The sequence below is a fragment of the Ochotona curzoniae genome, unplaced genomic scaffold (assembly GCF_017591425.1).
Source record: "Ochotona curzoniae isolate NIBS_2020 unplaced genomic scaffold, NIBS_Ocur_1.0 contig_3498, whole genome shotgun sequence".
Taxonomy (NCBI): Eukaryota; Metazoa; Chordata; class Mammalia; order Lagomorpha; family Ochotonidae; genus Ochotona; species Ochotona curzoniae.
Genome location: NW_024465885.1, coordinates 374,824 through 400,000, shown reverse-complemented (window position 1 = coordinate 400,000; position 25,177 = coordinate 374,824). Strand labels below are relative to the sequence as shown.

The 25,177-nt window shown below is 38.7% G+C and overlaps 1 protein-coding gene across 2 annotated transcripts in view; it reads left to right on the top strand.

Annotated features, from left to right (window-relative positions):
- Window positions 1-25,177, top strand: part of GAP43 (growth associated protein 43) — a 104,057-nt gene that overhangs the window by 171 nt on the left and 78,709 nt on the right. For both annotated transcript variants that reach the window (XM_040980433.1, XM_040980435.1), the window contains exon 1: window positions 1-39. This exon is cut by the window's left edge. In XM_040980433.1, the coding sequence (XP_040836367.1) occupies window positions 10-39 (30 nt within the window). In that variant the 5' untranslated portion in view covers window positions 1-9. The remainder of the gene's footprint in view (window positions 40-25,177) is intronic.

Below are 25,177 nucleotides of genomic sequence, written 5' to 3'. Positions count from 1 at the left end.
GATACAACCATGCTGTGCTGTATGAGAAGAACCAAACAGGTAGAGCTAAAGATTTTTACTTCTTGCTCTTGTGAAATGACCAGAGTACAAGATTTCCCTGTAAAGGCAGGGGGAAAAAAGAAAAAACTGTTTTAACTGCTTCTGTTCTGACCACGGTGCTCGCGTTTCCTTAGCATATGGTAACTGATGGTCGCATCCCAGCTTTTATTCTTTTCTGTCTTTCATGCTCTGGTTTTGGAATGCTGCTACTAAATAGGGGTGGGGGTGGGGGGAAATCAGCCCGTTTAGCTACCTCAAAGGTTTCTTTTTGCTTATCAGGTTTAAATGCTCAGCGTTTTAGGTTTCTTCTGGTTTTGAGGGTGTGGATGTCGAAAGGGGTGTGGGGAAGAAGATGCGAGCTCTACCTTACAAGATGGGGAGGCGATCCTTTATATTCTTTACAGAAAGCATGGTTAAGGGAGTAATATTGAGTAACGCCTGTTCTGTCATACCGTTTGCTCACATGTGCTGTGGAAGATGCCTTATTTCGTACATGCATGAGCTTCGCAGGGGCACAGGTATTTGCGGGGGGAAAAAAAACATGTGAAGCGTTTATTTATTTATTTATTTTTCAATGAATGAATGAATGGAACGTTGAGGCAGAAAATTTTACAAATGGAGAAATCTAAGAACAACTGGGATTGAGGAAGAAACTGGCCATGTAGAAGGGAAAAATCTCCGCCCTAGGATCGGCTAGTGATTGTGCCCCAGCTGGTCCGACAAGAGGGTGGACCACGCCCCTAGGAGCATTGAGCTCTGATGCGAGGGGAATGAGGAGCCGGGTATTACCTGTTGGAAATCGGGGCTTATCTCTTTGGCCCTACTCCTGCTCCTTCCCTGGGATTTTCATTGACCAGAGATGTGCTCACATCCTGGCTAATAAGCGTGGTGACTCACTTGCTTCAGGAAGAGGGACATATCCAAGATTAGCCAGATTCCTGGTCCCCTTCTTCCCTCCTCTCCACTACCCGGGTTTTCCTGCCTTTTCGGATTGCTCACTTATTTCTTTCAAAGATATTTGAGAAACTTGATGGGGGTGAGGATGGGAAGCACAGGATTCTGCAGCAATCACAGTGTGCTGGCATTCTCCAAAGGAAGCTTTCAAACATTTGTGGGAGCACGTTTAAGTGATTTTGGCTAGGCTTAAGGAGAAAAAAAAAATGGGTGTAGGATTTGAGTGTGTAGGTGTGTGGGTGTGTGTGCCTGTGCCCCGGGGAAGGGATGGTGGTGGCAGTTTTGGTCAAAGAAGCTTTTGGCAGATTGATTGCCTCCAGGGTGGGGTATGAGAGATGGGATTTGCGTATTATTCTTGTGCAGATAACGAAAACTCGGTAATTTGTAATACACTCCCTGAATCCGAGGGGGTGGAGAAGAGTGAGGGAAGAACAGCCTGCCAACCTTGCACATTTAGCCAGCGCCCTGGAAAGAGGGGTGGGGAATGAAGATGAGGAAGGAGGAAGAGGAAGCAGAAGCTCAGAACATTGGGTGGACATGCATGGCCCAAAATAAATAAATAAATTAGCAAGCCTCCTAGGTTGTATGCGGATGGGGGTGGGGTTGGGTGGAGCATGTCAGCTAGGCGGGGAGGATGGCCATTTGCAGCATTATTCAACTCATTTTTCAACCCAGGCCAGTTCCTTTTCTTGTCTTCCTTCATTTTAATGCACAAATGTAATAGATACAGGTGTCTGTGTGAGTGTACCGTCAAAGATTCTGAGGTTATCCTATCTATGAACTGGTGAATTAACATTTGGGAAGGTGAAGCCCCGAGGAAGCCAATGCTATTCATTAAAACGGTTTTAATTTTAAAAGAAAAGCATGTCAGATTGTAACTTGTGTCCATCCTGCTTATATGCATGCAAGTGTCTACACATCTCCTTGAAACAGGAGACCAAGCATGATTTTTAGAGGCTGAAGGATTTCTCTTCCCAGAATGAGGACAGCTACCTTAGCTCAGATTCGATTTCACCCACAACCCCAAGCATTAACTCTGATGTGCAAAGTAATGAAGCTGAAATGGCGTGTTTAGAGAGATTCACATGTAAATGTGCACAGCTTTCACATACTTCATGTACAACGGTCATGCATGTATTACTCTCTGTGGTTTCTACTTGCCTTCCTGGTTTGTAACATTATTCATATTCAAGAGAGAAAATTAAAATATATTGTTGTATTTTACCCATGCAATATATAAACATGTACTTACATGTCAAAGGCTCCTTTCTCCTATATGTCACTGTTGTGTATTATTCACATGAGTCAGTATTTAAGACACCATGTAATCAAACTGAAGGAAACGGTATATTCAGGGCGTGGGCTCATACTATAGTGACTGGAATTTCTATCGTGTACGTCCTGAAGTCTCACACAGGTTCTCTGCAAGTGGGTGCAATGATCCTGCCTCATCCAGGGCACAACCCAGTAGTGTCTGACCATCTGCCAGCATTTGTTCATCATCCTAGTCTTCTGCAGGGAATACAACATTGTCAAAACCCTGCAAAGGTCTAACTCTGCCACACCCATAAAATCCAGCAGAAATGAGGGAGGGGTCTAGAGGGCTTGCACTTCCTTCCTCTTCCACTTGAGCAGCAAAAGGAAGCAACCCTGGGTTTCTAAGTTGTAAGACATTGCCAGTGGATGAGAAAAAATCAGATGATCCATATTAACCATTAGCTGCCACTAAATTATCAGAGCTTGGAGGAAAAAGAATAAATGTGGGATGGAGATAAGGAGATAAGTGAATGGGGAAAAAGGAGAATAAAATAAAATAAAATCAGAGATTTGACTGGCTTATGATTTTTTAATTATCTGGGGGATTTACTTTAAATAGTGCAGCCAGCATGCATATTACAGATAGATGATTGAGAACTTGCAAGATGTGAGGAATGTCCACAAAGAAAACTATTGAGATGGTTTCTTTGTTTAAAACTAATGCCTTTAATTTGTAAATGAATGATAAAAAATGCATGCAAACAAGTAGCTCATCTGCATCTCAGCCCATACCCCCAAGTCCTGCCTACTTCTTTTCCCCACACTAGTAATTCTCATCTATGAGGCTGTGATCTGTGGTGTAGAATTCCAACCTGGCTGCGCCTTCCCTTGCAGCATCGGCAAGGAGTGCAGGGATGCAGCTTTGCAGCGTGGTGCAGGCAATTCTTCTCCCTTTTTCGTGATGCATTGGATTCCTCCTAAATCTCTCTGAGCCACACCCAGTGTCATCCAGGGACTTGGTGAATTAATTAAATGGAGACATTCTACTTAATACAATTGAAATGACTCTCTTTTAAAAAATTAAAAATACTGATTTCTACTAGCATTTCCAAATTTAAACACAAGAAATATGTCCTTGTGTTATCTGGACTTGCAGAGAACTTCAGAACATTCCTAGTGCATACAGAAATACGTTCATTTCCAGTGACTCTGTATTTCCTTCTAACTCATTTCAGGTGCATATACAATGAGCTCCTATTTCTCCATCTGTAACTGCTCCCACCACCTCAGTCAGTGATGAGGTAACAGGAACAAGAAAATGCAGGGTTAATTTTCTTTCTTGCTGAGCTAGCAAAACTACAGAAACCTTTGAGATATTATGCTAAAGGGCAGTACTACTATTTATTGAAGGGTCAAGGGCTTAAGGTCTCTTGCCACCATCAGGGTGAATGTCTCAGTGTTAAAACTGGGGCTAAATTAGCCCACAGACTTCTGAATTTTAGCTGGCCCCATAAAGAAGTGAGCTGGGATTCTTACAGGCAATAATGGAGCTTATGCCCTAGCCAAATGTTCCCCTTGTTCATAGTGTTAAAGTAAGACATGTCTAAAAGTCTTCCTCTGCTGAGAGTTGAAACAATGCAGGTGAAAATACTCATCTCATGAGAAGATGTAATATTTAACTCTGTTTCTTTACAAGTCGCAATACAGTTTTGAGGCTACCAAGTCTAGTCTGTTGTAAACCAAAGCAATGATTGATTGCAGAAATTTGCCTTTGGGATTTCTCAAGTGTGGTCAGCTCTGCACTACTGTAATCCATTGCCATGATGTCTCCCCAGTATTTTCTGACATGTTGCAAAGAGCACTGTGCTGTGAGACTTTAATGATGGAGTCTATTGAGTGATGATTTTGAATGAATCACATCATCTTGGGGTTTCAATTTCCTCTTATAAATAAGGACTGGAAAACAAAACAAAAAGATCAAAACCAAACCCTAAAAAGTTCACTTTGCTTACTTAAAAAAGGTTTTTGCAATGGTTAAACAAGTTGATGTGGAGATAAAATAAAAGTAGAACAATACAAGAAATATATGAAGACCACTATAAGAATACATTTTATATTTTGCCTTGTGAAGCTTGACTTCAGATCACTTTTTATGATAATCAAGGATCTATTACATCTTTCTTTCCTCTTAGACATTAGTTTCTTCTTGTGGTGGCACTGTGGTACAGATAGTTAAACCTCTGCTTGTGACACAAGCATCCCATTTTAGAGTGCTGGTTCCAGTCCTCACTGCTACCCTCCTGATCCAGTATCTTGTTAATGCAAATGGGTTCATGCTAACTATGTAGGAGACCTGAATGGAAGTCCTAGAACCTGGATTAAGCTTTGTCCAGCTGTGGCTGCTGGGGAATAAACCAGTAAATGGGAGATACAGCTCTCTGTTGCTCTTGCTTTGCTTCTTAATTTTATATATATATATGTATATATAAAATATATTCATTTATATATTTATATTATATAATATATACAATATATTTATATATATTTATATATATATATATTCCAATGTATAATCTTTAAAAATGAAAGAAATTGGTTCCTACTGGTTAGGGTTGAGCACTCTGCAGTAATCTTGTCCTTTCTGTGTTTTTAGCAGGGCTTCATTCCTCAGGTCCTACTCTGTTGAGGCTCCATCCTCTTTCCCCACACCTGTGAATATGCTTTTATCTTTTCTATTATTAAAGGACCCTGCCCCTGATTCTATGTTCCCCATTTCTAAAATGCTCTTCTTTGACTTCTTTCTAGAATAATCTACTGTAAATACTTTTCATGTTCATTTCCTCCTCTTCAACACTGGTTTCTCAAAACTTCATCTACTTGAATTTGGCTTTGGATTCTGAAAGGACCACAACATTCAGTGACCCTCTGGTCTACCTCTTCTTATCTCTTTGGCATGCTCTGTTGTTGGAACTCCTTCACCCAAGAGCGCTCCTGGTACCTCTGTTGTACACCTTCTCATTCTCTTTTGTGGTCTGCTCCTCTATCTACCTCATTAAATATCAATGATTTGCTGTTTCAAAATCCTGATCCATCCCTCTTTGACTTTCTACTCCTGATGATCTCATCCATGTCTAGAACTCTGTGATCTCTTTAGACAATATATCTGTCTTGCATCCCTGATACACACACATAAGAGACATCCAAGTTCATGTCTTCTGCTTTGTGCCATATTCAGTCTTCCTTGTCATGGTTCTTACTGTAACACTCTCCTTATAATTACTAGCCTTAGGGAACTAGAAACCTGCCAGTAACCCTGAATATCTTCCTTTCAACTCCCTATCCAATGACTGAATCCTTTGATTCTAGTTTAAAGGATTTTTAGTATATCCTCTGCCTTTCAACCCTACATATTTATATAAATGACCTGATTCACACTTTTTGTTACCTCTAATCTGGACAAAGGCAATAACTTCTTCTTACATGGACTCTCAACCACCATAATGTTCTGATGGCTACACTGATGTTACCATTAAAATCCTATAATAATAATTTCTTGTTAACTATAAACTGAAATACATGCTCTTCCTGATGGATAGAATCATCTCGTCTTGACCAGTTTTCCAGCACCATGTCCAAACACTTCTTCCTTCTTGCTTATGACATTGTAACAATATTTCAGACCCTTCTTATTACCTTTGCTTGTACTGTACCCTTTGCCCATGCTATACTTCCTTTTCAGCCTGCAAAACTCTTATTTTCCTACAAAATGTAGTTCTCTGGAGTCATCTCTACTACGCTAATTAAGTTTCCTTCTGTCTTCTTTAAATACATGCCATATTTTGTACTGTCTCTATTACTACTTTTTGTACAATGTAGTATGTATGGGGAAAGGCATTTACACTGGGAGCTGTTTGAGGGAAAGAATCCCATCTTAATTATTTTATCACTTTTGTTTACTGTAATGTTTGATCCATAAAGTAAGTACTTTTAACTATTGATAATCTGTTTGCTAAGTAAGTGTGAACCAAGCTTACAGTATTTCTACAAGTGTGACATTCAAGTTGGATACAATCAAGACTAAATTTTCTAAACTTATTATCATGAAATGAATTGTATCATCATTTTTATAGGTAGGACAGCTGTCAATTTTTAATGAATATAGGCACAAAAACAAGTACAGCTATTCTTATCTGGTCTTATCCCTTCTATGTCTTCACCCTCAACTAGTGAACCAGTCCCACCCTCCAAGGTTAGCAGACTTCCAGTCTAGACATCTGATCACAACAGTCTTGAATCTTTATAGGTCCTTCTTCTGGAACTCCACATACTTTACTTATTTTGTGTGGTTCTACAACTAATACAAGTAGATCCTAAATCAATCTCTTTTTGCTCCTACTTGGTTTTTTTCATCGATAGCAAAAACTTCAAAAAAATGTGTATGGCGTTAGTTTATCCTTAAGTATGTGTGTTCAAGAATTAATTTGACTTTCATTTGGAGTGAAGTTCCTTCCCACTAGAGTATCCTTATAATAATATTCTACAGTGATACATTTTGCAAGCAGGTAAGAAGAGGATTGAGAGTGAGTAGTCTCTCAAATGTCAGTTACATAATTAGTCATGTCTTGGGTGTGAAGAGATTGAACAGATTTGGATCCTCATGCAGGCCTATTGTGCCCAGTATGAGGCAAACTGAAGCCACAGCCCCTCATGAAAATACTCTCGGACTTTAAATAGTATGCTTTCTCTGAGTGGCCTGTTCTTTTGAACAGTAAGATAAAATGATTCATAGCTGAAATTTGTCATCAACTGCTAAAGTTGAGTAGTGTTTCTTTTTGGCATTGGATTTTCCTCCTCTCAAGCCCAAAGGAATTTTTCTGATTAATATTAGTTTTCAATGAAGGAGACTATAGAAGCAGCACTTTAAGAGTATGTGTGTCCCTCCAAAGTTTCCACATAAATACTTTACACCAAACATGTATTTTATGCTATAATCTAGCACACAGTAGATTCTTAGTAAATACTTATTGATATGTAATACTTATTAATGTGTAATACTTATTAAGTGTAGAAAGGGAGGAATCATCATGAGGAGTCATTAACAGAGATGTTTTGATACAGAAAACTACAACTGTACACCTGCTCATAGTAAGCTTTGTGTGAATGTGTCACCTCTATTGATCCTCTTCAAAGTGGTGTGGTCAAAGTTGCAATTCCCTCTCCTATCTGCTCAGATCAGAATGGCATACTTAAATTATATTAAGTATAAGTTGGGAGTATGATCTTCCACATTTCCTATCTCTAATTATTGACAGATATTATTGTCTTAGATGTTGTTTATTTAATGTCATGTTTCATGTCTTTGTAGTGGAATAAACCCTTTTCCTGGGTTCTAGACCTGGCTCTGCCAATTGTTTGTCGTGTGATCTTGGGTAAGTAAGTGAGTATTTCTGAGCCTCAGTTGATTCGTTTACATAATGGACATATTCAAAATACCCTCCAGATCCTGATTTGCACTTTTTACTAGGTTGGTACAAGGCTCAAATAGAGTGATGAAAGTGTAGTGATAAAATTGTTTTGTCAAAAATATTTTTTCTTCAAATGTAAGGTAATATTCATGGGAAATTTTAATGAATCCTGAAGTGTTTATGGCTCTGCATGAACAAATGCTGCACTTGCTGTCTGTGTACAAAATACACATTCTCCGTTTCCACCTCTCCTCCTCTTCTTCAGAGTAATTACTAACCATGCTTATCAACTGAAGCAAGAACATTTTTAATATTCTTTAAGAAAATGCAACAGTATTTCAATAAGCAATAGAAAAGGAAAAAATAATTTAGATAAGTCAATATTTAAATTTTCATGGGACCCAAGGATCAGTTCAAATGCTTTGCTAATATCCACTGCTTTCATGTTTATCTGTGTGTGTGTTAGTACTTCTTCATGCTTTGATCTCTTCTCTTCTCCATTTGCTAAATCAGCTGCAACTCCCCCAGTTCCATCCCCCACTTTAACCTCCAAACTGGGTTCTCAGCACTATGATTACTACACATGCTGTGCTCACATCCATCACATGAAGGTCCAGTCAGGCATAAGAATGGAGAGTGAATTAAGGACTGGTTGGAAGATGGAAAAATGGAGATGTCACTAGTTGCGGAAAACACACTCTAAAGGATTATCACCTCAATGATCCTCAGGACATCAGAAATAAACCTCGGTCAAAACGGGTGATAAACAAGCCAAAGACATTTCAAACTCAACTTGAAATGCCAGAATCTGCTAAGTTTTCAGAAACTACAGAAGGCATTTTGTTCTTCTGTGTTTCTGATTGTGATAGGACATGTTACCCAGATAAAATAACAAAATTTATCAAAATCTCAAATAGGCAATGAAATTCTGAAATCAGAAACCGAGTTCTTAATATATGGATATAATTTGAAAATGTTTTCAAAGGGTGATGCTAAAGGCTCAAGTTAACTCAAAAGACTCTGCATTTCCTAGAATCCAGAGACTAATATGAAAAAATAAATAATTCAAACAATTCTTATAAATTAAATTGAATAACAATTAGTATCAATGTACTTTTTAGGAAAAGTGTCATTTTACAGATTTTTTTCAGAGAGAGCTCATGTGGACTAAAGAAAAATGCATGCTAACTACTAATTAGAAATCTGGGATATTCTAGTGTCCGGAAGGAAATACTTGCTTTGTTATAGTTAGTATTAGTATCATGTTTAATCATTCCCTATAATCATTTTCTCCTCCCTTGCTACCATATATACACTTCTGTCATGTATGTATCCTATAGATACAAGTTAAACAAACCAAATTTATGAATCCACAAAAGAAATATTTTGAAAGAAAGTTGTAGATAATAAGCAATTAAGAATTGAGCAGCCAGGGGCCAGCACAATGGCAGAGTAAACCTTCTACCTGTGGTACTGACATTCCACGTGAGTCCTGTTCATGTCCCAGCTGTTCCATTTACAGTCCAGCTGCCTACTTATTCCTGGAAAAGCAGCAGAGGATGAGCCAAGGCCTTGAACCTCTGCACCTATGGGAGATTTGGTAGAATCTCCTGGCTCCTAGCTTCAATCAGCTCAGATCTGGTGATGGCAGCTATTTGGGGACTGACCCAGCAGATGGAAGACCTCTCTTTCTCTCTCTCTGTATCACTCTCTCTATCTCCCTCTATATTACTCTCTCTCAATCCCATGCTCTGTAATTCTGACTTTCAAGTAAAATAAATGACATCTTAAAGAAAAAAAAAATGGAGCATCCAAGCTTATGGAATAAGGGTGGATCTGATCTTCAACAACAGCAATTAAGATCTTCCTTTCCGGAGTGCTACATTTAAATGGTTACTTACAGCCGCAGATTCTCTCTTCCTCAAATCAAAAAAATTTTTTTAAGATTTATTTATTTATTTATTTATTTATTTGGAAAGGCATATATACAGAGAGGAGAGGAGACAGAAAGGAAGATCCTCCATCTGATGGTTCACTCCCCAAGTGGCCACAATGGCTGGCGCTGCACCAATCCAAAGCCAGAAGCCAGGAACTTCTTTCCAGGGCTCTCACGCAGGTGTAGGATCCCAATGCTCTGGACCATTCTTGACTGCTTTCCCAGGCCACAATCAGGGAACTGGATGGGAAGTGGAGCTGCTGGGATTAGAACCGACACCCATATGGGATCCCGGTGAGTTTAAGACAGGACTGTAGCTGCTAGGCCACAGCACCGGGCTCCTCAAATCAAAATTCTTAAAAGAGAGAAAGAATAACAGGAAAAAATGAGGCTGAATTAATTTGATCACTCCTATTTGAGTCAACTGTTACCATCTATTGATGAATAAGCTATGATTGGAAGAAGGCCGAAGTCATAGTTTGAACATAATTCTTGGAAGTGCACCAGTAATTCTACTCTGAAAGTAAATTACCTCTGGAAGAGTCCCTTGAATATCTATTTACAGGGTCACAATACAGTGACTACTCAGATTACCCAAGGCTTCAAATGTGGTTGACTTCCAATTTTTCTCTTTGATTTCAATTTGGTATGTTTTATATAGTTTCTGCTTGGTTGGCTTAGCATAACTGCTTCTAAGGGAGCAATAACCAGCAGATACCCGAACAAAGGAACTTAAATATTTAATAAAGAAATATTAGGGCAAAATATCATACCTGGATATGGTGCTAGATTTTCATTGTCCTCTAAAAGGTTCAGTCTGGTAAAGAACACTTGTTTAAGATGTTCTATCTTATATCCTAGGTGATTTAACATAACTACATGATAACAGCTTTGCTATTTCTGCTAATTTAGCATTCTTCTAGCTTCACTTTTTAGTTTATAGCACCAGTTTCCTCAAAGGGATTGGATAAGAGTGGGTATAACAATACGGAATGCCAAGGTGAGGCTGCCTGTGCCAGATGTGACTGCAGTGCCCAACAGCACACATGAGAACCAGGAAGGGAGGGGTGAAGACTGCAGGGGAATAAGGGGTGGTTCCCTTGCTGGACAGCTACTCCCCCTGGAGAGCATGAGCTGGGATGGGGGCAGACTAGACTAGGCAGGGCTACAACACCTGTACTCCTCATGTGGACTAGATCAGGGAAAAGCCAGGCTGGGCTGATTGATCCTGTTGGTGCAATCTACAATTAAAGTGGGTGAGGGTTGTTTGGGCTTAGCCTCAGCATCAGCTGGCAGAAGCTGGCACTGGGGGCTAGTTCTGTTCAAGTTAAACCACAGTCACCTGGAGAGTGCATAATCTGGGGTTGGGAGTGGCCTGGGAGGGAAATAGTGGGCTCCTCCCTCTTGGGTTACCACCCCCACTGGAGGGCACGGGAACTAGGACGGGGGCTGGGGTGGCTAGACAGACACCTAACAATATCCATGAGGGCTGGCTGGATGAGAAGGTTGGATAGAATTAGGCCACAATACCTGTTGACATGTATGTGAGCAGAAGGGAATGTGGGACAGACTGGACTAGTCTGCTGCACATACTGGCAAACCAGGGCAAGGGGCAGGCCTGGTGGGGATTATTGTTGGTCACTCTGACTAGGCTGCAGCTCCCACTGGTTTGTGTGAGGGCCGAGTATGTGCTGAGCAGAACCAGGCTGGACTGCAGCACCTATTGGTTCCAGTGGAAGACAGGGCTGGAAACAGAACCAACCCAGCAATTGCAACCACCAGCTGATCGGGGTGATGAACTGTGCCAGGCCCTGTTCTTGCTAATACACGCAAGAATCTGGTCTGGGAACACTTCAGACAAAATCTCTTTGGAATCGAACTACTAGATTCAGAATCCTAACCATGAAAAGATAGAGGACAGAACTAGTCAATCAACCATCTCAGCAATATGTTGGCAGCGAAAATACTGGGCAAACAGAGACCCTAAGATGGACTATGTCAATCAGTGGATTCTTCAAAGACCTCATCATTTTTAGAGTGGCGAAAGTGGCAGCAATTCAGATCTGTTGAACTATCAAGACCACTTGAGCAAGACCCTCGGAGCAAGCCCCACATCTGGGACCTGGGGTGGGTGGGAGACTGGGTGGGGTTTCTCCCTTAGGATCCCCTTTTACATCAGATATATGAAGGAAACAATAAAAAAAAAAAAAAAGAACCCTTAACAACAAAAAAGAGTGGGTATAAAACAGGTCCCTTGAAGTTTAGGTCATAGAACTGTTACTTCTTGACACTAGTCATCTCATTTTGTATATTTTTGAGTTACTTCCAACAATAATCACCATATTCATCTATTTTTAGAAAATTGGCACTTCCTAAACTATTGAGCTGTTGTCTCCATATGCACCAGTTTGCTCTGAATGTAGAATGCTGATAATTAGCATTGCATCCATTATTTGTAATACTAGTTCCAAAAACTATTTAAAAACGTTATTTTTAAATGAAAATTGTAGAGACCCTAATGTTATCCCGTTAATGATTGTATGAGGTGACTAGATGAGGCAAAGCAAACTTAAAGGTCCCCAAAAGAACAGGTTAAGCAAACCCAAGCCTTGGCTGCTTTTTAAAGTGTCTTCAGAAGCTCTTAAAGGCATAACTCGCCTAGAAACTATGCTTGAGTAGCACATCACTTTTCAATCCTACTTTTTTTTTTTGTCAGAAACAAATTCTGGATAATTCTCAGTTCTTAGCTTCTGGTTAGACATATAGGTATGTGCTCTTTTACAATGCCAGTTATCGAGACTTAGTGGAGTTCAAATGGGAGAAGAGGAATAAGCATTGAGTATAATTTGTTGTTAAATCGCATTTCAAAAAGCTCTTTCTCCTTCAGTAATTTTTCCAAAAAATGCTGCATTTGAGAGATAGGTAAGAAGACTGATACATATAAATGGTCATTGTGAACATGTGTCATTTCACATTCATCTAAATATATGGATTTTTTTGTTTCATAGCCAAGTTTTATTAGATTAATATTTCTAAAAAAATCTGAGCATTTATGAAGGAGGGAGAAATCATATTTGTCTCACTTGACAAACACCAACTCTAGAAAATCTGTCTTGGGTATTTAATTTATTCAAATGACCTTTTTCTAATGAGTGTTATTGCAATATTTTCTTAGCTCTCATGGATTTTTTTAAGCCCATGAAAGGAAATAGGCCTGTTTTGTCTTGTACCTGGGAAAATTATTATGGCAAATTCAGAATTCAGGTTTGTATTAATTTGATTATATCTTTTATGATAGCCCTCCCAATTCGTTGTTCCTCAGGGCTTTGATTGCCTTTGATTGAAAGACACAAGGTAGTAGCTTTTGGACAACTCAGTGAGATCTGTGTTTTGAAATTGATGCACATTCTACTGGAAAACTATAAAGAAAACCCAGGATTAAGACTTAGCTTGTTACACATTCTTTTCCTTGATCTTGAAGTTGATGACTTACACCTCTTAGGTAAAATCATTTCAGAGGAGAAAATGAGGTTTCTATACTGAAAAAAGAGAAGGAATTTACATTATAAAATAAAATTACTTAATTTGGAATTGAGCCATAACCCTCTAGTAAAAACTGTCATGGGAACATTAATGACCACAGATGGCTCAGGCCTCACTTCTGAACATCATCTGGAAAACGCAATATGCCCTAGAGAAATTGTATTCAGAAAAGAATCCAAGAACTTTGGTCACCAGTATACATAAATGTACTTAACCAATCTTAGGACCAAATTCAGTTTTCAGTGTCTTTTTCAGTGGGAAAACACTATTGGTTCTTGGTTAAAAAAAGAGAAATGTCAAGTTTTAAATTGTAGCTACTTATCTTATTTTATGTTAAAAACATATATTTTGGAAATCATGAATTTTCCTGCAAGTCTCTACTTTCTTTGAATAAGCTTGCTAGTACTGTGGAAACCAGTTTGTGCAAACACTGCAGTCAATTTTATTAACCACATACTACAAGACTGTTATTTTCTCTCAACTTGGTTATGTACCAAAAAACCACCTGTAAAAAACTGAACCATAAGAATAATAGGATAATCAAGCAAAAACCAACATTCTCAGAATCCAAGGATTCCAGATATAATAATTTTTTCTCGCTAGTCTTTGTTGTCACCTCATAAAAAAGTCATATTAAGTAAATTACTTGTTCCCAAGATAAGAGCTCCTACTCTTTTAACAATATCTTTCAAATATGCCATTACATTCCCAGTTTCCCAGTTCATAATATGGAAATAATTGGTTACTCTTCGTTCTCTTGTGAAGATCATATAATAACTTAACAAGTTCTATTTGCAATAACTGTCATATCTGTCCTTTCTATCATCTGCCAAGCTTCTTCAGTCAATTTTCCAGAGAAGAACCAAAATCCTATTATCTTCAAGGTCCTAAAGCCCACAATTGCCTGCAATTATAAATAATAAATTTAATCCTCTCCTGTGAATCTAAATGGGTATTAGTTAAATGCCACCCTTAATGGGACCCCCAGTGGTCCCATTATTTTTATTGGTGCTAGGTTGGGATTTGTCACCCAAGTTTTTTTTTATGTTGTGGTTTAGATGAAAATCTTAAGGTATAAAAGGCTGGATAGTCATTAAATTCCATGTTTTCAGTACCACCCCTGATGGTTATCTGCTGGGGAATCATATAATTAATTACCCCTTTCTCCAAACTTCAATAATTTCTCTTGTTTGTTAGGTTAATTCTAATTTATTTACTCATGACTTTTTTTTTCAAAATTCCTCAAACTCTGTTATCAATCTCTTATGCTTGTCTTCTACTGGCTCTGATATTGCCTAGGCGTGTGAATTTAAGTAAGTCTATTCCATTTGTGTTGCTATTTTCTTCTATGCAAAGCAAAAATTTGAATGAAATAATTCTTAAGATATTCAACTTATTTTATAATGTATTCTGTATATTACATATTATATGCAAAGTAATCTTTGTACTGTTTGTATATTGCTTGAACATTACTTTCCAAACTTACCAAATCTAATCCTGCGTTTATACTTTCGTTCATTGTCTTTTGCATCACTTGGAAAATCTCTCCTTTTGATTCAGTTCAATCTAACCCAGTCTTAAGGCTCTGAAGTAAAGTATTTCAATTGTGAAAGCTTCCCAAACATCATAGTTTTCTGTGATTTCTGTTCTCTTACCAGCCACAAATGTCAGCCTTACTTAGTTATCCATGTTCATCTATTGGTATCTGATTTCTCTTAGTTGGTAAACCCTGTCAAGTGAAATAGCCAGATCGGTGCCTAATTCAAGACACAATGAATATTCACTTTGTGATGAGCTCTGCACTGGACTCTGGGGGAGAAAACAGAAAATTCAATACACTCTCACAAAGACAAATGAAACTATCTGGTCTGAATTCCTTGGAACATTGGGATACCTAAAACACACCTTCAATTCAGAATCTCTTATTTTCTTAGTTTTTTCCCCCAGGACAGTTTTCTCTGTAGCTTTCATATTCCCAAACTGATAAACAAAAGGGAAGACAGTAGATTTTCCTACAGGGGAGTAAATCAATAAAGGACCAGGGAATCTATTACTTATCCACATCTGACCAGTAATGTTTATGTAAAAAATACCTGTAATTCTTTTTGAGGACTGGGGCTAGGAAGAATGCCTTCTATTTGCAATTTTGGTGAAGGAAAAAATATTTCCAATTAATGTGTCCTCTTTTTAAGATTAGTTGTAAAAAGCAGGTAGGGAGAACAATGGTGTAGTTAGATACATCTCTCTACACTAAAGCTAAGTAACAGAAAAATTAAATATACATTTTTGGTTTGAGTAGGAAACAAAAACTCCTTTAAATTTTTTTAGGAAATGGCAGTTTTAACTTTCAAATTGAGAATTTATAAAACAAACTCTGGAAACATTCCTTTTATGAAGTTAGGATAGCGCTCATTCCAAATTTGAATTTGGACAGGACCAAAGATTATAATTTTCCTGTTTGGGGAATGGATGATCAGAAGAAAGCAAAATGAGGCAGACTTCAACTAAAAATTATGAGTCACTGTTCTTAGTTGTGCATTTTTTATTTTGGTAATTATGTGGGAGTAGAGAATATGCATAAGTACTTTATGATGCTGAGAAAGTAGATGAGAGAGACAAATAGTTTGAAGCAATTGATTTCAGAGTTATGGAGGAATTTTTAGAGGCTCATTGGTCATGGGTGAAACCACTTGAAGCTATTTCTAGAGGATAATTCATTTTCCATATGACTGATCTAGCTATACATGCCTTTGCTTTCAGTTTTCACAGAATTTTCCACTAGGCCGTGTTCTTAACAGAACCCAGAACCCTCCATAAAACGGAAAACCACTTCCACTTGGAAGCTCTAGACACCTCACTTGCTGTAACCAGAGACATTGACTGTGAAGCTACTATGAATCTCAAGTTGCTGCTAATCATATGGTATTCTCAGAATAGTCAACAAATGTGAGACACTCTGACTGAAACAAATATCAGGAACTTTTCCAAAAGTAAGAGGTTCCTTTGGGTTCCAAAAGAGGATTAACAGATCAGGTATGCAGTATTAGAGGATAACAACGCTTTCTAGGTATTTATTTTTATTATTGCTGCTTTTTAAGAGATTTATTTTTCTATTTGAAAACAAAAAAGAGGAAAAAGAGGAAAGGAGAGGAGAAGAGAGGAGAGAGAAGGGAGAGGAGGGGAGAGGAGAGGGGAAAGGAGAGGAAGGGAGGAGAAGAAAAGGGAGGGGAGAAGAGGAGGGGAAGGGGAGAGGAGAGGAGATGGGAAGAAAAGAAAGGAGGGAGGGCCAAGGAGAGAGGAGGGGAAGGAAGGGGAGGGGAGGAAAATAAGGAGGGGAAAGGAGAGGTGAGGAGCAGAAAACAGGACAGGTAAAAAAGGAGAGGGAAGGGAAGGAATGGTAAAGGGAGGGAAGGGAAGAGAAGGGAAGGGAAAGGAAAACAACATTTCATGTTCTGGTTCACTTTCCCAGTGGCCACAAAAGCTGGGGAGAAGCCAGGAGTTGCAAACTCCATCTAGGTTTCCCATATGGTTGAAAGAAACAGACATCCCAAAAGGAGCTTAACTTGCTGTGCTTCTAGAGCACTTTCAGAAACCCACAGGATGGCAGGGTGGGGATGGAAGAGAGAATGAAAAGATAAATTGATTTTGAAGCCCATGCAAAATTGTCCTGTGTTGTACATTTTCCCATGAATTTTTAAAGCAGCTTTGTATATTTAGATTCTGAGAAATATTTCCTCTCCACTCAAACATTTTTTTGTGGATAAAAATAAGTTTAGAAAAGGGAAACCAAAAGACAAGCAGAGTGGTAGATTGAGTAAAGTGTTGCTGTAACACAGGCATCCTTAGTGGACACACGATACAGTTATTGCTGCTCCACTTCCCAATCAAGCTCTTCACCAATGCACTTTGAATAGTAGCAGACTATGGCCCAATACTTGGGACCCCGCTGTCCTTGAAGACAACTCAGAGGGAGTTCTCCTGGCTTTGGCCTGGCTCAGCATGGCCATTGCAGTCATTTGCAGAGTGGATGGAAGACCTGTCTCTTGTCTCTATCTCTCTGTAACTCTGTTTTTCAAATAAACAAATAAATCTAACTCAAAAAGAAAAACAAACCTAAATAATCCTTAAGCTTTCTTTAACTTGGCAAATGTATGATAGTTATTACTATCAAGTATTCAGACAAAGGGTGGCAATTTGTCTTTGGAAGATAAAATAGGAAGATAGTTAGCTATAGCTGTAGATCCAGTGTATGAAAGCATTGCACAGTACCTTGTGAAGATGGAAAACACAGAAAGCCCTCAGAATGTGCCCTGAGCACGCTCCTGGAAAGATCACAGAAAGTACATACATGATCTCAATGTTCTCTCCCTATCCCAGTTCTACAAAGATATACACAGAGTTGGTTCAGAAAGTGAATGGGGAAAAGTAGAAATGAAGATAAATTTATTTTGTTGCAAACTTTTTTAATTATATAATTTTTCTCATAATGCATATTTACCAGGATAAACTTGACTTTTTTCCATGAAATTTTAGAAGAATTTTCATATTTCAAACAATGTAGGGAAAAGAAATTGCAGGGAAAGTTACTAGGTTACTAGAGTAAATTCAATTTGGAACCAGATAGATAATGGAGAAATAGCTAAAATTATTTTAATTTGATTATCTTTTAATTCAATTTGTCCATGAACTTTTTGAAGCCCACTTGTATAAAGCAGACACAAGGAGCATTGAGGCTAAAATATAGTGTGGTTGTCTAAAAATACGTCCTGTCAATACCCCTTTTTGTGTCTCCTGAGACCAGGCTAGCAAAGCCTAAGGAGTAGAGGTTTTGAAACATTGATCTACAGTCAATCCTTCATGGTTCAGATGTAAGCAGTTCTATGTTCAGTATCATTCAGCTTAAAAAAATAATAGCAATAGCAGCAACTACAAAACTGTTTTCTTGCCTTGATCAGGACTATTCCTTCTCAAAGTAGAAGAGACCAGGCCCCCAAATTTTGGAGGTGTATATACCCTTAAATATTCTGAATTCAAGTGGCCACTCATGTGTTTCTTTTTCATTGAAGACTACAAATTATGTTTATGTTTTCCCTTTCTTGTGTCTTGATTTTCTTATTTTTCAAGTAGCCTTTTCAACAAGACTAAATTTTGGAGGTAAAAAGTTCCTAAAATATTAACCAGAAATCATTTATTCATTCAATAAATATGTTCTAATCATCTACGAAAAGGCTTCTTACAGGTCTCCCAGATGAGTGGTAAGGGACTAGACACTTGGGCTATCTTCCACTGCTTATCCTGGATCACAGGTGGAGTAACCCCAACACAAACCAGCACCCATATGTAATTCCAGCATCTCTGCTGGTAGCTTTATCTGCTTTATAGTGCCATTTCCTGTGGAGGTTTTTTTAAGAATTAATTTCTAGATTTTTGGTATGTGTGTACTTACGTACATGTTATACATGAAATGAATATGCAATTGACTAACAAAGAAATGAGATATTAACTCCTCAAACACATTTTTTACACTCTAGGCTCTCAACATTCATTAGGCTAATAAACATTGATTCTTAGAATCTAGAGGTATTACCAGCATATCTTAGTAATGTGACCAAAAATGAAGTATTATACATTGGAGATGATCTCAAGGACAAAATTACTACTTCCTGCGAAGGGGAAGGTAAGCATTCTAAAGTCTGAAGTTGACCACCTTGAAACGTTAAGGAATGATGCAAAGATGCAATAAGAATTCCAGGTTACTCCCAGTAGTGTCTGGGTTCCAAGGCTGTGGTGCGCACGGACCCATGTTCCAAACAGGGTGTCCTTGCCTTCGTCATTTCTCTAGTGCCCACCTCTCCTTGATTTCTGCATAGTTTTTATATCGTGTGCTCTGGCCTTCGCTTCAGCTATGTGATTCCAAAATTATCCTAATCCTGTTCTGGTTACATTGCTTGTACTCAGGAGACTTATTGATAGAATACTAAACGCTACATCTAGGTATCAGGCACAAGCTACTAGTATTTTTCATCTAGATTATTACAATATCCTTAGGGTTTTTGTTCTCACTGGTCCTTTTGTCCAAAATGCTTTGTTGTGATATGTTCTCATGACTATGTCTCCTACTTTCTCAGGGATCTGCTCAAATCTAATCTGAAATCTCATCAGACTTTCCATGTACTATATGCATCAGCATTTCACTCAAACATCCTCCCTTTTTGTTCTTGAGCATTTTTCTCTTTGATTCCTGGATCTATTGAAGTATGCATTTGTTGCAGTATACTCACCTCTGTGGTGTGTAAACTCCTTGAGGTATCCATGACTCTTTTTGTCCTTAAAAATTATTTATTTAGGGCCCCGCGCGATGGCGCAGTGGTTAATATCCTCGCCTTGCACGCCCGGGATCCCATATGGGCGCCTGTGCTAATCCCGGCGGCCCCACTTCCCTTCCAGCTCCCTGCCTGTGGCCCGGGAAAGCAGTTCAGGACGGCCCAAAGCTTTGGGACCCTGCACCTGTGTGGGAGACCTGGAAGAGGCTCCTGGCTTCGGATGGGCATAGCATCGGCGGTTGCGCTCACTTGGGGAGTGAATCATCAGATGGAAGATCTTCCTCTCTGTCTCTCCTCCTCTCTATATATCCGCCTTTCCAATAAAAAAATAAAAAAATAAATCTTAAAAAAAGAATTATTTATTTAATTCAAAAATCATAGTGAAGGAGAGACAGAGATCTTTAATCTGATCGTCTACTCTAATAAATTATTGCAGCAGGTGGACTTGGGCCAGGTAGAAGCCGGAAACCAGGAGCTTCAGCTGGGTATCACATGTGAGTGCAGAGTACCAATTTCTTGGTCCATCTTCTGGTACTTTCCACACTAGCAGGAAGCTGGATCGGAAGTTGAGCAGCCAGAGCAGGAAATACTGCCCCAATGGGATGTCAGCAATACAGGTTAGTGCTTGACTTCCTGTGCCACAGCACCTGCTCCCTCATGACTCTTAGTAATCTTTATTTTCTGAAATTTTACCTAGTACCTGACACACAAAAAATTCTTAATATATATTCATTAGAAGAATGAATGCATGCATTCGGATTCTCTCCGCAGCAAAAATAAAGTCAAACTGAAAAAAAAAAGTCCCTTCCACTTTGCTCCGTGTTCTTTCTGATTTCTGCCATGATCTTGTCTATTCACTTCATATATTACTTTCAGTCTTGCTGTCCGTCTAAGATATGTTATGTAAAGGATTTGCTAAGAGCAAGGAAAAGAAATCTGGCCCTGCTTATCACTACAATGTTTATTTCTGCTTTTACATTTTAATTGTTTAAATATTTGGGGAGGATTTCCTGCTGTGGTAAATTTATACTCATTAAATTGTTAGATGTGACTGTATTGTTTCTTTATTTATTGCAAGCACTGTGGGAGAATGCCTGCGTTTGCCACTAGTACCATCTGGCTTTGAATGATGATTGTGTTTTACCTGATAATCTGTGGCAGGACTATCAGTGTGATGAATGGCTGAATGTGGGAGGAGTTTAAACACAAGTTGAGAAAGGATAACAAACCTGGAGCAATAAGTCAGACACCATGAGGCATTTTAAGCGCTGAATAGGCAGAACATCCATTGTACATCCTATTTGCATTCCAGGTTAATCTTAAAGAGTCAACATGACAAAAACATTGCGTGATAAAAATGCAACAAGATCTTCTTGAAAAGATTTAAATTTCAAAGTAAATAGAGAAATCCTATGTGGTAACCAAGTATGCATTGATTCCAAATAGGGGTGGTTGCATCTAGAATTTTGCATACATTTTAGCATTAATGACTTATTAATGGGGATTTAAAAAATGAATCAGGATATTTCAAGACATTCTAAGATAATATTATTTGTAGAAAATCAAGCATAGGCCCCTGAGTGGTAGCCTGGTGGCTAAAAGTCCTTGCCTTGCATACACCTGGATCCTGTATGGGTGCCAGTTCGTGTCCCGGCAACCCTCCCTCCCATCCAGCTCGCTGCTTGTGGTGTGGAAAAGCAGCAAAGGATAGGTCAAAGCCTTGGGACCCTTCACCCACATGGGAGAAGTGGAAGAGGCTCCACTTCCTGCATTTGGATCGGCGTTAGCTTCAGCTGTTGAAGCCACTTGGGGAGTGAATCTGCGGAAGGAATAACTTTCTCTCTCCTCCTCCCTGTATATATATATTTTTTTTTAAAAAATGAAAGAAAAGAAAAGAAAGCATAAAATTTAGAGTGGCAATTAGAACAATGTCAGGCAACAGTATCTGTAGTTATCACCTGGTAAGACATCAAATTCCAGCCTGCCCCATTGTCAAAGCCTAACATTCATTGAAGGTTTTTTATTCCAGATAGAAATTAACTGATATTTCTGTTCATGTAGCTTCCTCAGCTTGTCCAAGTATGTCTAATAGTCTTGTTGGACAGGGAGCCTGAATTTGCCATTCATTAAGCTTCTCATATTTCCCCAGAGAGGGACATTTGTAAAGTGTACATATAATTGACCCCTGTATTACTTTGGTTCATCAACAGCCATCTTGTTACATACATAGAATCTCTGAGTTACAAGGGGTTGTAGAAGTGATCTTGCCTTTGAGATATATTCATATAGTCCTTGGGAAACTTTTATTGAATGCCTACCAGAAATCAAAAGTATGAACCAGATATTTTCATCCTTTCTAAATGCTGCATGAATTCTTCTTCGTGACATCTTTCATACATTAGGATTTAGCTTTTGATGCTCTATCTCCAACATTTTGTAGTAGCCTCCACATGAGAGCAGTAAGATCCTACCAAATTTTGCTTATTTCTCTTTATTCAAAAACCCAAGGACAGAGATAAAAAATGGAGTCAAAGTAGAAGTGTTTAATTTTTAAAAATTAAACATAGCCCAATTTTAGAAATTTAAAGTAACTACTAGAAATCAAGATATACTGGATTCTGTCTCTTCAAAAGATTATTTTTAAACCATGATGTAAGAGTCTTTTTATTTCTCTCTGTATTCAGAGACTCAGTGCCAAACGTAAGTCAGCCTTGGATAAACAGATTGTCTGGCCTAGGCCACCAATCTGTCCAGCATTTGTGACCTATAAAGCTTTTTTTTTTCCTGCAAGTAGCTCTGTTTATGTCAAGTATTTACATGCTCAGTGGAAAGTTCCAAAGCTGTTCCTCTCCCAGATTATTTGTTTGATTATTTGTTTGTTTGTTTATGGGACTAATTACTACTATGCTAGAATTTCTTTTGTAGTGTTAATTATGGAACCAAGGAATACTCAATGACCAGTGGTTTCTGCTCAATGACAAAAGCTGAAGGAGAAGAGCTCAATATTACAACATTCAAGTTTGCACAATGTGCCTTGGTGATAAAACAAGGACTCAGGAATTATTGCTGCAGCTGAGATTCAAAAGACTTTAATGAAAGAGATTTATAGAGATGGAGACGAAGAGCTGTAGGCTCCAAATCACACTAAAGAAAAGAATAAAAAGTAGAAATAATCTAAAACAGAGGAGAAATCTTATAAAATTTTAAATTGCATTTAAGTTATCAGAAGTATTTGCAGTACCTTGTTAGCATATTTTTGTTTTGTAAAAACAAGACAAACAAAGCAAAAAAAAATGGAATTGATATAAAACCCTAATCACAAAAGACCTTTCTATTGAAAGGTTTATAATTTGATGCCATATTATGTGGTAAAAATTCTCTTCCCACCTTGTTTTACATACTAAGTATGTAAGTATATAAAAAAGCAACTTTGTGTTCTCTGAACCATATGTTTTCCCCTACAATGAAGCTGTCTACCTTGGTTATGGCACATATTGTGATGAGTGCATAAACTCCACTACCCAGGGAGGACTTATTCTCTCAAAATTTATCTGTTGATACTGTAACCCTCAAGGTGAGAGTATTATGAGGCAATACTGGGTAGGTGATAGTGTGAAGAGGTGACAGTATTAGGTAAGTGATAATACTAGGAGATAATCACTTTCATAAGTGATTAGATCATGAAAGAGGGTCCTTCATGAATGGCAAGATTTCACCTGTAAAGAGACCAATGGACCTTCCTCACTTCTACTTCCATGTGAGCACAATGTAGAAAGGTTCTAGAAACCACAAAGCAGGCTCTCATCAGATGCCACCAGATCAGCCAATAATTTGGCCTTTGACTCCATAGCTTTTACAGCTATAAGACATAAAAGCCTGTGATTTATAAGTAAGCTAGTTCACAGCATTTTATTGTAACAACCTGAACTAAGACATAGAATAAAAAAGGCTGATGTTTCAAAAACAGGTATCATCTGAGGAATGGTAAAGATAACAATACAAGAACACTTGTGTCATGCGCACTTACTGTGGACTCCTGGAGGAGGCAGGAGAACCTGAGGTCTTTAAAAACAGAAGTACCAACAGCATGCTCAAAACAAAGGGAGAAGAGCACACACTCTGGCAAAGCGAAATGACACGGTGCATGTTCACGGAGGTTTAAGCAGATCACACTGATAAAAATGTAATGTCTTTGATGCTAAGAATGGGAGGAGGGACATGTGGATTGGGATATAGGATGATATTTAGCTAAAAAGCATGATACAGTAAGAAATTGGTGTTAAAGCTTTTGTCAAATGGGATGACATGATGAAAGAGGTATTTACACAGGATTTCAGATGGAAAATGAACACAGGAAGGTAAGTTAAGTGGTTATATTTTTTAAATGTGGGTGAGAAAATAAAATATTGCAGACCATTTGAAGAAAAATGAGTCATTTTAATTGCCTGTAAGTCATGAAGAAAGGATTTGCAATGCATGTGGTTGGTGATTGTCCCAGCTGGTTGATCAGTTGACATGTAGCATAAGCAGTACAACAAGGCAAGACAGAGAAATGTCTTTTGTTTTAGGCAGTTACTCTGGTCCTCTTTATAGTTCCATTTCCTTTCCATTATCATTTCTCTAATTTAATTGATAGGTCTTTACCCCCACACATAATTTCTGATTCTGAATTCTCTAGCTAAGCTCCATCTTGTTCTCTCCCTTCCCAGGCATATTAGCTCAATGCTGGATCAGAAGTAGAAAATCTGGAACTTGAATTCATTCTTTTTTTTTTTCAATTTATTTTATTTTTATTGAAAAGGCGGATATACAGCGAGGAGAGACAGAGAGGAAGCTCTTCCGAGCGCAATGGCAGATGCTGGGGCCGTCCTCGACTGACCTCCCGGGCCACAGGCAGGGAGCTGGATGGGAAGTGGGGCCGTCGGGACTAGAACCGGTGCCCACATGGGATCCCGGGCGTGTAAGGCGAGGACCTTAACCACTTGAATTCATTCTTACAGGAGCTGATGTTGCAGGTGATAGCTTGATATGTTATGCCACAACGCCAACCCCTCACGCATTATTCTAATATTACTTTCTGTGAGGTCTCTAGCTGCTGTTTCATATTTATTTCCAAAAACCTTTTCTTAGCTTTCACTTAACATTTCACTTCTTTTCACTACCGGACACTCCTTCTAAGAATTCTAACTCAGGCTCTTTTCAATTTATGCTCAGCTAGGTTGTTGTATTAGTTTATTTATTACTTTATAACCTGTGGCAGCCCAACTTAGAAAAGAAAGGGGTTTATTTGGACTCAAAGTTCAGAAAATCCACAGTTCAAGATCAGGCAGAGTGGGCCCAGTGTGATAGCGTAGTGGTTAAAATTCTTGCCTTGAACGCGCCACGATCCCATACAGTCGCCGGTTCTAATCCCCATGGCCCTGCTTCCCATCCAGCTCCCTGCTTGTGGTCTGGGAAAGCAGTCGAGGACAGCCCAAAGCCTTGGGACCCTGCAGCCATGTGGGAGAGAGACCCGGAAGAGCTCCTGGCTCCTGGTTTCGGATTGGCTCAGCACTGGCCGTTGCAGTCACTTGGGGAGTGAACCATCGGACAGAAGATCTTCCTCTTTGTCTCTCCTCTCTGTATATCTGCCTTTCCAATAAAATAAATAAATAAATCTT